At 44.0% G+C, this 13,014-nt stretch overlaps 1 protein-coding gene across 2 annotated transcripts in view; it reads left to right on the forward strand.

The window, feature by feature from the left end:
- Positions 1-5,652, forward strand: part of SMARCAL1 (SNF2 related chromatin remodeling annealing helicase 1) — a 51,451-nt gene extending 45,799 nt beyond the window's left edge. The window contains exons 16-18 of one of the 2 annotated variants that reach the window (XM_079924514.1): positions 176-276; positions 1,240-1,336; positions 4,800-5,652. In XM_079924514.1, the coding sequence (XP_079780640.1) occupies positions 176-276; positions 1,240-1,336; positions 4,800-4,982 (381 nt within the window). In that variant the 3' untranslated portion in view covers positions 4,983-5,652. Of the gene's footprint in view, positions 1-175; positions 277-1,239; positions 1,337-4,763 lie in introns of both variants that reach the window. The other variant, XM_079924513.1, reaches the window with a different exon arrangement.
- The last annotated feature ends 7,362 nt before the right edge of the window (positions 5,653-13,014 follow it).

A 13,014-nucleotide genomic window follows, 5' to 3' on the forward strand; every position in this document is an offset into this window, starting at 1 on the left:
TCCCTTTTGTCAGATGACAGACCGTTTGTGGACAGAGGCTTGCAGGCCCCCTGCCACGTGACACGCAGTGAGGAGGAAGGGTTGTGGTGAGGCTCCGGGGCAAGAGGCCACCTGCTGTGGTGGGCTGAGCAGCTTCCAGCCTTGACTGACATGCGTCCCGATCCCCGCCCCGCAGGTGCTGATGCAGGCCGAGGACCGGGTGCACCGCATCGGGCAGTCGAGCTCTGTGGGCATCCACTACCTGGTGGCAAGAGGCACGGCTGATGACTACCTTTGGTGAGGCCCCTGGCTGGCCCGGCAGTTGGGTCGACACCGATGACGTATTTCCTTTGCTCCCTAAGAGCCTGTGCTTTGGGGCAGGTTTCCAGGGATCCACACAGGAGACCTGCTAGTAGTGCGCTCCCCCTTTCCTCATGACCCTGTTTGACCTCCTGCATAGTGTTAACTGGTGGCTGCAGGAGGCATGAGGAAATCCTGTAGGAATAAGGGGATGTGGCTCCTTCCCACTGACCTGAGACAAGGGAGGAGAACTTATTGGGATGCAATGTAGGTGGAATTTTGTTTGTAAAACACTCTGTTCCCAGATGTGAAGGCGTTTGCTGAGTCAGGGAGACTGGCCCCTGGCCCCTTGGGAGGTGTGCTGGTTCCGTAAGGCCACGTCTTAGAGTGCTGCTGCTGGGCCAGCGGGGGAAAGTGGCTCACCCTGGGCTGTGTAGTGCTTCCTTAGCAGAGATGGGGTCAGATTTTTAACTCTGGGGTTTCATGTCCATCACTTAGGCAAAAACTCCCCAAATGCTCCCTCCCCAGTTCCATTTCCTCCTTCCTCATATTGTTTCTTGATTATCTTATTAGTTTCCACTACCTATCTCTGTTTCCAGCATTATGACTAAGGCATCTTACCTTTATTTTGCGTGTGGGTTGCCCCTACTTCCCTTTCTGTTAATGGATTTGTTAACTGAGCAGCTCATAACAGTGCCAGGTTCAAATTTTTGTTGCAGTAGCATTTATTTCCTACACATCTTCCAGTAGAAAGAATTTTGAGCCTGACGATGTGAGCCCTGACTTGGTTGGTTTACAATAGAGAGGAGGTCAGTATTTCAGGATGGGCGTTTGTGCCTGAAGAGATGGAGAGATGTGAAACAGTGAGCGTGTCTCATAAGGACAGGGGCTGGTCTCACTATAATCAGTCTGCTGGTTCTGTGCAGGTTGTTTCCACTGCAGCTCATTTCTCCCCAACAGGCCCCTGATTCAAGAGAAGATTAAAGTTCTGGGTGAAGCCGGGCTTTCTGAGACCAATTTTTCAGAAATGACAGAAGCCGCAGATTATTTCTACAAGGTAACACCAGCATGTGGCTCCCTGCCACTGGGGTGTCCAGAGGTCCTGAGCGGGAAGGTGTGAATCACTCCTGGGGACCTCCCCCAGCTGGGGAGCTAAAACGATGGTTGCATTCGTTCTCGGGTCAATCTGTGTGTGTGCGTCTGTTTATGGAGAAGTGCTGGCATTGACTCCTGCTGCTTCTGACATGCCCTCCTCAAAAACCACGGCCTCCAAATGCTGCCTCTTCCATCAGGCCATTAGAAACGGACAGAAAACGCCCCATGGCAACAGCTGAATTGTTGCAAGAAGCACATAGCAACAGCACCCAAACACATCCCCAGCGTGGAATGGGGAGTGTTTCACATAGGCTGTTGCTTCTGTGTAACATATTTTCCCCTCTGTTGCTGCACCTTATCCTCAGTGACTCCCCATTTTATAAAGGGGTGAGCAGAGGCTTGCGGAGCAGCAAGACTCTCCCGCAGTCATGGGTCACTTGAAGCCAGCCCAGGCGGAAGGCTTCCAGACTCAGCCAGCATTCCCTGTGCGACGGCCCCTCTTACTGTCAAGGAGAGTAAGAGGCTGGTGAGCATCCTTCCGTGACCAGGTGGGGCCTTGTCAGAGGTGCTGAGAGGAGGCCTGTTTGCCTCTGGAGAGGGCAGCCCAGGGCCCAGCAGGCCTGCCCTGGCCTAGCTGTCCAGCCCCATGGCTGCCACAGCCCTTCCCCCTCCATTTCAGTGAAGCAAGGTAGAGGAGCCAGAGGTGCAAAGACTCCCAAAGGCTGGTCTTCTTTCACCTGCTCGGGTGGTTGACAAGGAGGGTGAGAACTCGGGAGGTCCTGCCTGATGGAGGGCGACCCCTGGGGGGTTATTTCTAACGAGAGCATGGACAGAGGTCTGAGCCTCGTGTAGAAAGGCGGCCCTGCGCTTCAGGAAGCTGACATGCCGCCTCCCTCCTGTGGAATTGCCGAGCATCAGAAGCTGTCAGGTCGACACGATCTTGTAGGTGATGCTAAGACTTGTCTGAGGATATAATCTTTCATTTACATTTGCTTGCAACTAAATTCTTTCTTCGTAATGTAATTATTGGGATAAATAAGACTCAGGGGAGATCATATTTTTAAACACAGGGTATAAACTATCCTTATAATTAATAAGCCAATTTTAAGACAACCTTCCTTTTAAACTTTTTGAAGAACTGTCTAATTCAGTTGAATGGTGACTGTTTTGACAGAGCCTTGGTTGTTATGTGCCCTTTGAAAAAAAAAGCCTTATTTTTAAAGGCTTCTCAACTAATAAGAATAGGTTTATTTATAACTCATTTATTTATACTGGCCTGACCCTCAGTTGCTTTGAATGAGTTAGGAATTTCTGCCTAGGGACTTCCCTGGTGGCGCAGAATCTGCCTGCCAGTGCAGGGGACACGGGTTCGAGCCCTGGTTCGGGAGGATCCCACATGCCGCAGAGCAACTAAGCCCGTGCGCCACAACTACTGAGCTTGTGCTCTACAGCCCGCGAGCCCCAACTACTGAGCCTGTGCGCCACAACTAACTGAGCCTGTGCTCTGGAGCCCACGAGCCACAACTAACTGAGCCTGTGCTCTAGAGCCCACGAGCCGCAACTCCTGAAGCCTGTGCGCCTAGAGCCCGTGCTCCACCACAAGGGAAGCCACCGCAACGAGAAGCCCGCGCACCACAACAAAGAGTAGCCCCCGCTCTCCGCGACTAGAGAAAGCCCACGTACAGCAACAAAGACCCGATGCAGCCAAAAATAAATTAATAAAAAAAAAAGAATTTCTGCCTAAAGTACAAATGGAGTTTATCAATATTTATTTTGATTAATAATTATATCACTTAAAAAAATTAAAATAGGGCTGAAAACTGTATCAACTATTAGGAAAAGAAAGTGTTGCCTCCTGTATAGGAGCCAAAAGCAGAAGAGGTCATGTCTGCCTGCCTGCTGGGAAGGGAAGTGAAATACTGTCTGATCTTGGAACTTGCTTCCCTTTAATTATGCGTGCTCCAAGTTAGCACATAGCGTTGCCATCACGTCCTCAAATGCACATGGACAGCTGTTTCTACCTGGAGTAGGCTGCCTCGTGGGCGGCATTTCCTCGACCTTGCAGTTGCTCAGACAAAAGCTGATATCACAGAGGAGGACATGCGGCTGGTGTGGGGCTGACCTTAATGACCTTTAATGTCACTTCCCATCTGAATAGCTAGGATCCTGAAAGGCGAGAGAATGTAGGGTACAGATTATTGAATAATCTAAAGTCCTTGCAGGATCAGTTTTCAAGAACTTCGCTAGTGTGGAGGGCTTCTGTGAAAGCAAAGAAATAGTGGCCAGTTAGGTTGAGACCTGACTCCAAAGGGCCTGGAAAGCCAGGGAAGCAGCATTAGACTCGATGAGGTAGGCACAGGGGTGCCCAACGATGTGACAGGAAAATCTTGTTAGAGGATAGTCTGTAGGGAAAAATTAGCCTGGAAAAGACCGGTGAGCAGTTGACGTGGGAAGAGGCCTGAGGTGGGAAGTGCAGTGAAGCCATTTCAGATTCAGGCAGGTACAAAGCAATGTGGCCCAAGAAAAGAGCCTGCCTGCGAAGTATCTGGGAGGGAACAGACGGAGAAACCAACCTGATGCAGTTTGATGGGTGAGATCCGGAGTCAGGATGCCCTGGTGATTGCAAGCTAGGGGTACTATGAGAATAGTGCGAGACCATCAAAACTAGGGAACAGGACCTGCTTTGGGGATGCAGGAGTGAGATGACAGATGGTTGTGGTTTTTAGACAGGTTTAGTTTTATGGACCTGTGGGAGGTCAGTGGAGATACTGAATATGTGCCTCTGGGTTGAATGATGGCCAGGGTTAGGAATTTAGACAGAGGAGAGGTCAGCAAAGGGGTGAGAGCAAGCCCGTCATCTGCCGTGGTCATAACAGCTGGGTGTGATTTTCGCACTACACCATCGTTGTCAATGCATAGATGCAGTTGGAAGGCATTTTGATCGTTTGTAACTTGAGGGTAGTCAGAATCAGGTACATGTATCTACTTATCAGTATGTTAAGTGTGTGTTTTATAACCACTCAGAGAATTAGGTATAAGCCATGGCTGAACACACCAATTCGGGAGTTGAATTACAGGCTAACTAACCTCTTAGTGGAGAAAGGCTTGGGAGCTGTTTCAATATTGAAATACTGATTTGTAAAGCTAGAAGGGAGAAAACATTCCCAACATAAATTAGTGTGAGAGCAGGTCCTGTGTCGCTTTCACAACCGTTCGTTTTCTGTTTTTCCTTCTTTACCCAGCAAGCAGCAGAGAAGCTAAGAAGCCAGACACAAAGGCAGTGAGGCTGCTTGAGTGATAGTTTACTGAGCTGGTCCCACAGTGGTGGGGGGAGGGTCAGTGTTGGTGCCTGGGTGCTGATGTCTTTGTCTTTTCTTCCTCTGGTGAAGGACCCAAAGCAGCAGAGGATCTATGACTTTTTCCAGAAGTCCTTTGAGGAAGACGGAAGCGATATGGAGCTCCTGGAGGCAGCGGAGTCATTTGACCCAGGAAGTGGTTCCCAGGACACAGGAGACACACTGGACGAGAGCACATTGACAGGCAGTCCGCTGAAGAAGAGCAGATTTGAATTTTTTGATAACTGGGACAGCTTCACCTCTCCTCTGTAAGAGGGGCCAAAAATGCATTCAAAATCATGTAATTTATTAAAATAAAATGAGGCACCGTTTTGGAAAGGCTATGCTCCTCTGGTCATTACCACAGTGTTGGTCTCTGGCTCCAAGCCCGGCGGGTTCCCAGGCATGTGTCAGCATTTCCTTTCATTATGTGTGGGTTTGCTTGGGTCTTAATTAACCTTAGCTTAACCTACTGAGAAACAGACAGTAGGCTGTAGTAGTGGTGATTCATGTTCTTTAATTAACAAGGTGCTTCCTACACAGGACCCGAAATCTAGATTTGTAAAATGTATTGATTCAACAAATATTTATAGAGCACCTCATGTGTGCCAGGCGCTGTTCTCTAGGTGCTGGCAGCAAATCACCAAAGAAGAGAAGAAAGTACACGCCTTTGCCAAAGTTACCATGTAACAGGAGAGGCAATAGTTCTATGTTCTATGAAAAAAATACAGTAAGCTGAGGGTTTAGAGCAGGGGTTGACAAGCTTTTTCTATAAATAGCCAGATAGTACTTACTTTGGGCTTTATGAGCCAGGATGTCTGTGTTGGAACTACTCAGCTCTGCTTCTGTGGTGCAAAATCAACCATTAGATAATCCGGAACAAGTGACTGTGGCTCTTTTCCAATAAAATTCTGTTATGGACACAATTTTGAGCTTCTCATAATTTTCATGTGTCGCAAATGACTATTATTTTCAACCATTTAAAAACATAAAAACTGTACTTGGCTCACAGGCCATACAAAAACAGGCAGAGAGCAGGCTTTGGCCCACAGATCATAGTTTGCTAACCCCTGGCTTAGAGCAGCTCCGTCCAATAGAAATGTAACACAGGGCACATATGTGTTGTATTAGTATTACTAATTTGATCCTTCTTTATTTCCAAAGAGTATTTTTAAAAATGAAGGATCAGGGCTTCCCTGGTGGCGCAGTGGTTGAGAGTCCGCCTGCCGATGCAGGGGACACGGGTTCGTGCCCCGGTCCGGGAAGATCCCACATGCCACGGAGCGGCTAGGCCTGTGAGCCATGGCCACTGAGCCTGCGCGTCTGGAGCCTGTGCTCCACAACAGGAGAGGCCACAACAGTGAGAGGCCCGCGTACTGCAAAAAAACAAAAAAAAACCAAACCCATAACAATTAATAAATGGTAATAGGAAGATACATATTGATAATTACCTTAAATGTGAATGGATTAAATGCTCCAGCCAAAAGACACAGGCTCACTGAATGGTTACAAAAACAAGACCCATATATACGCTGTCTACAGGAGACCCACTTCAGAACTAGGGACACATACAGACTGAAAGTGAGGGGATGGAAAAAGATATTCCATGCAAATGGAAATCAAAAGAAAGCTGGAGTAGCAACACTCATATCAGATAAAATAGACTTTAAAATAAAGAATGTTACAAGAGCCAAGGAAAGACACTACATAATGATCAAGGGATCAATCCAAGAAGAAGATATAACAATTATAAATATATATGCACTCAACATAGGAGCACCTCAATACATAAGGCAACTGCTAACAGCTATAAAAGAGGAAATCGACAGTAACACAATAATAGTGGGGGACTTTTAACACCTCACGTACACCAATGGACAGATCATCCAGACAGAAAATTAATAAAACACAAGTGTTAAATGACACAATAGACCAGACAGATTTAATTGATATTTGTAGGACATTCCATCCAAAAACAGCAGATTACACTTTCTTCTCAAGTGCACATGGAACATTCTCCAGGATAGATCACATAGTGGGTCACAAATCAAGTCTCGGTAAATTTAAGAAAACTGAAATCATTTCAAGCATCTTTTCCAACCACAACACTATGAGATTAGCAATCAATTATAGGGAAAAAAATGTAAAAAACACAAACACATGGAGGCTAAACAATACATTACTAAATAACCAAGAAATCACTGAAGAAATCAAAGAGGAAATCAAAAAATACCTAGAGACAAGTTACAATGTAAACACACTGATCCAAAACCTATGGGATGCAGCAAAGGCAGTTCTAAGAGGGAAGTTTATAGCTATACATGCCTACCTCAAGAAACAAGAAAAATCTCAAATAAGCAATCTAACCTTACACCTAAAGGAACTAGAGAAAGAAGAACAAACAAAACCCAAAGTTAGTAGAAGGAAAGAAATCATAAAGGTCAGAGCAGAAATAAATGAAATAGAAACAAAGAAAACAATAGCAAAGATCAATAAATCTAAAAGCTTATTCTTTGAGAAGATAAACAAAATTGATAACCTTTAGCCAGACTCATCAAGAAAAAGGAGAGGACTCAAATCAATAAAATTAGAAATGAAAAAGGAGAAGTTGCAAAGGACACCACAGAAATACAAAGCATCCTAAGAGTCTACTACAAGCAACTCTATGCCAATAAAATGGACAACCTGGAAGAAATGGACAAATTCTTAGAAAGGTATAATCTTCCAAGACTGAACCAAGAAGAAATAGAAAATATAAACAGACCAGTTGCAAGTAATGAAATTGAAACTGTGATTAAAAATCTTCCAACAAACAAAAGTCCAGGATCAGATGGTTTCACAGGTGAATTCTATCAAACATTTAGCGAAGGGCTAACACCCATCCTTCTCAAACTCCTCCAAAAAATTGCAGAGGAAGGAACACTCCCAAACTCATTCCATGAGGCCACTATCACCCTGATGGCAAAACCAGACAAAGATACTACAAAAAAAGAAAATTACAGACCAATATTACTGATAAATATAGATGCAAAAAATCCTCAATAAAATACTAGCAAACAGAATCCAACAACATTAAAAAAATACACCATGATCAAGTGGGATTTATCTCAGGGATGCAAGGATTCTTCAATATACACAAATCAATCAATGTGATACACCATATTAACAAATTGAAGAATAAAAACCATATGATCATCTCAATAGATGCAGAAAAATCTTTTGACAAAATTCAACACCGATTTATGATAAAAACTCTCCAGAAAGTGGGCATAGAGGGAACCTACTTCAACATAATAAAGGCCATATATGACAAACCCACAGCAAACATCATTCTCAATGGTGAAAAACTGAAAGCATTTCCTCTAAGATGAGGAACAAGATAAGGATGTCCACTCTTGCCACTATTTTTTTTTTTTTTTTTTTTTTTTTTTGGCTGTGTTGGGTCTTCGTTGCAGTGCACGGGCTTCTCATTGTGGTGGCTTCTCTTGTTGTGGAGCTTGGGCTCTAGGCAAGCGGGCTTCAGTAGCTGTGGCACATGGGCTCAGCAGTTGTGGCTCACAGGCTCTAGAGTGCAGGCTCAGTAGTTGTGGCACATGGGCTTAGTTGCTCCATGGCATGTGGGATGTTCCCAGACCAGGGCTTGAACCCGTGTCCCTGCATTGGCAGGTGGATTCTTAACCACTGTGCCACCACTATTATTCAACATAGTTTTGGAAGTCCTAGCCATGGCAATCAGATAAGAAAAAGAAATAAAAGGAATCCAAATTGGAAAAGAAGGAATAAAACTGTCACTGTCTGCAGATGACATAATACTACACATAGAGAATCCTAAAGATGTCACCAGAAAACTACTAGAGCTAATCAATGAATTTGGTAAAGTTGCAGGATACAAAATTTTTAATGCACAGAAATCTCTTGCATTCCTATACACTAACAACGAAAGATCAGAAAGAGAAATTAAGGAAACAATCCCATTCACCATTGCAACAAAAGGAATAAAATACCTAGGAATAAACCTACCTAAGGAGACAAAAGACCTGTACTCAGAAAACTATAAGACAGCAATGAAAGAAATCAAAGATGACACAAACAGATGGAGAGATATACCATGTTCTTGGATTGGAAGAATCAACATTGTGAAAATGACTATACTACCCAAAGCAATCTACAGATTCAGTGCAATCACTATCAAATCACCAGTGGCATTTTTTACAGAACTAGAACAAAAAATCTTAAAATTTGTATGGAAACACAAAAGACCCCGAATAGCCAAAGAAGTCTTGAGGGGAAAAAAACGGAGCTGGAGGAATCAGACTCCCTGACTTCAGACTATACTACAAAGTTACAGTAATCAAGACAATATGGTACTGGCACAAAAACAGAAATATAGATCAATGGAACAGGATAGAAAGGCCAGAGATAAACCCACACACATATGGTCAACTAATCTATGACAAAGGAGGCAAGGATATACAATGGAGAAAAGACACTCTCTTCAATAAGTGGTGCTGGGAAAACTGGACAGCTACATGTAAAAGAATGAAATTAGAACACTCCCTAACACCATACACAAAAATAAACTCAAAATGGATTAGAGACCTAAGTGTAAGACCAGACACTATAAAACTCTTAGAGGAAAACATAGGAAGAACACTCTTTGACATAAATCCCAGCAATATCTTTTTTGATCCACCTTCTAGGGTAATGGAAATAAAAATAAACAAATGGGACCTAATGAAACTTAGAAGCTTTTGCAAAGCAAACTACAAACAAGATGAAAAAACAACCCTCAGAATGGGAGGAAATATTTGCAAATGAATCAACAAAGGACTAATCTCCAAAATATATAAAGAGCTCATGCAGCTCAATATTAAAAAAAACAAACAACCCAATCCAAAAATGGGCATAAGACCTACATAGACATTTCTCCAAAGAAGACATACAGATGGCAAAGAAGCACGTGAAAAGCTGCTCAACATCACTAATTATTAGAGAAATGCAAATCAAAACTACAATGAGGTATCACCTCACACCAGTTAGAATGGGCATCATCAGAAAATCTACAAACAACAAATGCTGGAGAGGGTGTGGAGAAAGGGGAACCATCTTGCACTGTTGGTGGGAATGTAAATTGATACGGCCACTATGGAGAACAGTATGGAGGTTCCTTAAAAAACTAAAAATAGAACTATCATATGACCTGGCAATCCCACTACTGGGCATGTACCCAGAGAAAACCATAATTCAAAAAGACACATGCACCCCAGTGTTCACTGCAGCACTATTTACAATAGCCAGGTCATGGAAGCAACCTAAATGCCCATTGACAGACGAATGGATAAAGAAGATGTGGTACATATGTACAATGGAATATTACTCAGCCATAAAAAAGAAAGAAATTGGGTCATTTGTAGAAACGTGGATGGATCTAGAGATGTCACACAGAGTGAAGTAAGTCAGAAAGAGAAAACCAAATATCATGTATTAATGCATGTATGTGGAATCTAGAAAAATGATACAGGTGAACAGGTTTGCAGGGCAGAAATAGAGACACAGCTGTAGAGGACAAACGTATGGACACCAAGGGGATAAAGCAGAGGGGTAGTGGTGGGATGAATTGGGAGATTGGGATTGACATGTATACACTAATACGTATAAAATAGATAACTAATAAGAACCTGCTGTATATAAAAAAATAAAATTCATAAATAAGTAAATAAATTTTACTATAATTTTCCCCTAAATAGCAACTTAAATGTTTTCCTAAGAGTGATTAACATAGAGCAGTGGCTGCTGTTTCATCAGATAAGCTGTATTAAGTCCCTTCAAGAGTGGGAGCTCTGGGGCTTCCCCGGTGGTGCAGTGGTTGAGAGTCCGCCTGCCGATGAAGGGGACGCGGGTTCGTGCCCCGGTCCGGGAAGATCCCACATGCCGTGGAGCGGCTGGGCCCGTGAGCCATGGCCACTGAGCCTGCGCGTCCGGAGCCTGTGCTCCGCAACGGGAGAGGCCACAGCGGTGAGAGGCCCGCGTACCGCAAAAAAAAAAAAAAAAGAAGCCTTCTCCTGTGAGTCTGTAGACATCTGCAGAGATGCTGCCTCCTGCCTGCTGCTCCCTCCACCCTTATCAGAGCCTCTGGGGAGTGTGGGTACAGCTTCTCCATGGGCTCCACTGGCGGCGTTTGGTCGAGTTCTTTAATTGCTTAGGATCTCATTTCCTACTTCTATTAATAGTCCCTCCTTACTCCAGGGATATGGCTAGGATACAAGGGGTACAATTCAAAGGAAAAATGAATGTGTAGGTGATTTTGAGACATACAGTGCCACTTAGAAGAATCACTTCTAAGTTAAATTAACAGATAACCTGCTGCATTCACCCCGGGCCTGCCACACAGAGTGGCCTCCCATGTTTTCTGGAAACGTCAGTTGGATTGAAGAAAATCTGGGGCCATCTCATACCACTCCTCTCCCCGCCATCAATGTTCCCCTTAAAGGCCCACTTCAGCTGCTTTGCCTCTGCTCACCAGGTCAGCAAGTGAAGTCTTGCTCCCTGAATGACCCTGGTTAATTTCTGCCTCTAGGGCCGGCGTCAGGAAGACTCCAAAAGGCAGCCTGTTAGCCTTGATCCGCTTGTGCTTGAATTAATCATGTCTTTTCCGTCTTGGCTTCCCACGAGCCTTTTTCTAGGTCAGAGGGAGAACTGAGAAACAGATCTGGAGATGCCCTCCCCTCCTTCCCGGCTCTTGGGTTTTGCCTTATCTGTGCATTCTTGTCTATGGGAAACAATGTTTTCTGAAGCTCTTTTTTAGTGAAATTTAAACTGCAAAGGGGATGAAAAGAAGTCTATCCTTATTTTTTTACCCTATCCTCTGACTTCTTACCAAGTTCAGGATTACAATGTAAAAAAAGGCTTAGAAGCTTAAAGAGGATTCACTGGCTCAGTCTGTCATACCTATGTTTTTTGTTTGTTTGTTTGCTGTACGCGGGCCTCTCACCGTTGTGGCCTCACCCGTTGCGGCGCACAGGCTCGGGACGCGCAAGCTTGGGACGCGCAGGCTTAGCGGCCATGGCTCACGGGCCCAGCCGCTCCGCGGCATGTGGGATCTTCCCAGACTGGGGCCCGAACCCGCGTCCCCTGCATCGGCAGGCGGACTCTCAACCACTGCGCCACCAGGGAAGCCCCCATACCTATGTTTTATTTTGGTGCTGCGTCTTCCGGGGGGGCGGGTCTCAGCGAAAGAAATGGATTCCTCATCATAGCAGAAAGCATTGAGAAGCCTGTGAGTCACGGTCTTTGGGGTACTATGACAGCTAACAGTTATCTGATTTTGTAACACCCTCTGCCCACATCCCCCCCCCAACCCATTCAACAGATACATTGAGTACCAAGCACTCTTCCTCTTCCTTTTAACCTCTCTTTTGGGGGATGAAACAGAACATACAAAAGAGTTCATGAAACAAATTTACAGCTTAACAAAATATTATAAAATAATTATAATATTATTAAATATTATTTAAATATTATTTAAAATAAAAACCTGTGTAACCATGACACCAAAGTTATGAATATATCATCTTCTAGAAGCTTTATTGTTTTGCTTTTAATGTTTAGATGTACAATCCAACTGGAGTTTATTTTTGCACGTGGAGTGAGATAAGGTCAAGGTTAATATTTTTCCATATGAATATGCAGTTATCTCAGCACCATTTATTGAAAAGCCTGTCCCTTCAGCCACTGCTCTATTCACTACTATAAATTTTATAGAAAAATGAACTAATCTAGAAATGCCTAAATAAAAAAATGAAAGTCCTACATCTTCATTACTCCTAGCCCTATTTCCTAGAGGTAATAACTAATATAAACAATTTGGGATGAAGCCATTGGTAACTTATTCCCTTTGTATACAAATCTGTGTAAATATACAGAGAATTTGCTTTTATAAAAATTGGATCAAATGCTTCATACTGACAATGGCTCATTTTACATAATACATTTGGCCATTATTTCATATTGCTCTCCCTTATCCCTTTTAAGAGGTGCCGAGTAACTCCCACCCTGATGGATTTAACTGCCTGTGTCAATTCTCTATGAAATGTCCATTCAAAAAAACAACCAACCACTAGAATGAATTTAAAGTAAATTTGTAGAGAGAAGAGAGGAAGGAAGGAGTCCATGCGCTGAATCCAGTTCAGACAGCTGATTCTTTCCAGGTGTCCAGGCCTTGGCCTTGGCAGCCTCTCCCTCCTCTTGCTGAGTCAGCTCTTCCCAGGGGAGCCTGGCTTACAGTACTCTTTGACAGTTCTATGCA

The sequence above is a fragment of the Stenella coeruleoalba genome (genome assembly GCF_951394435.1).
Source record: "Stenella coeruleoalba genome assembly, chromosome: 6".
In the NCBI taxonomy this organism is placed as follows: Eukaryota; Metazoa; Chordata; class Mammalia; order Artiodactyla; family Delphinidae; genus Stenella; species Stenella coeruleoalba.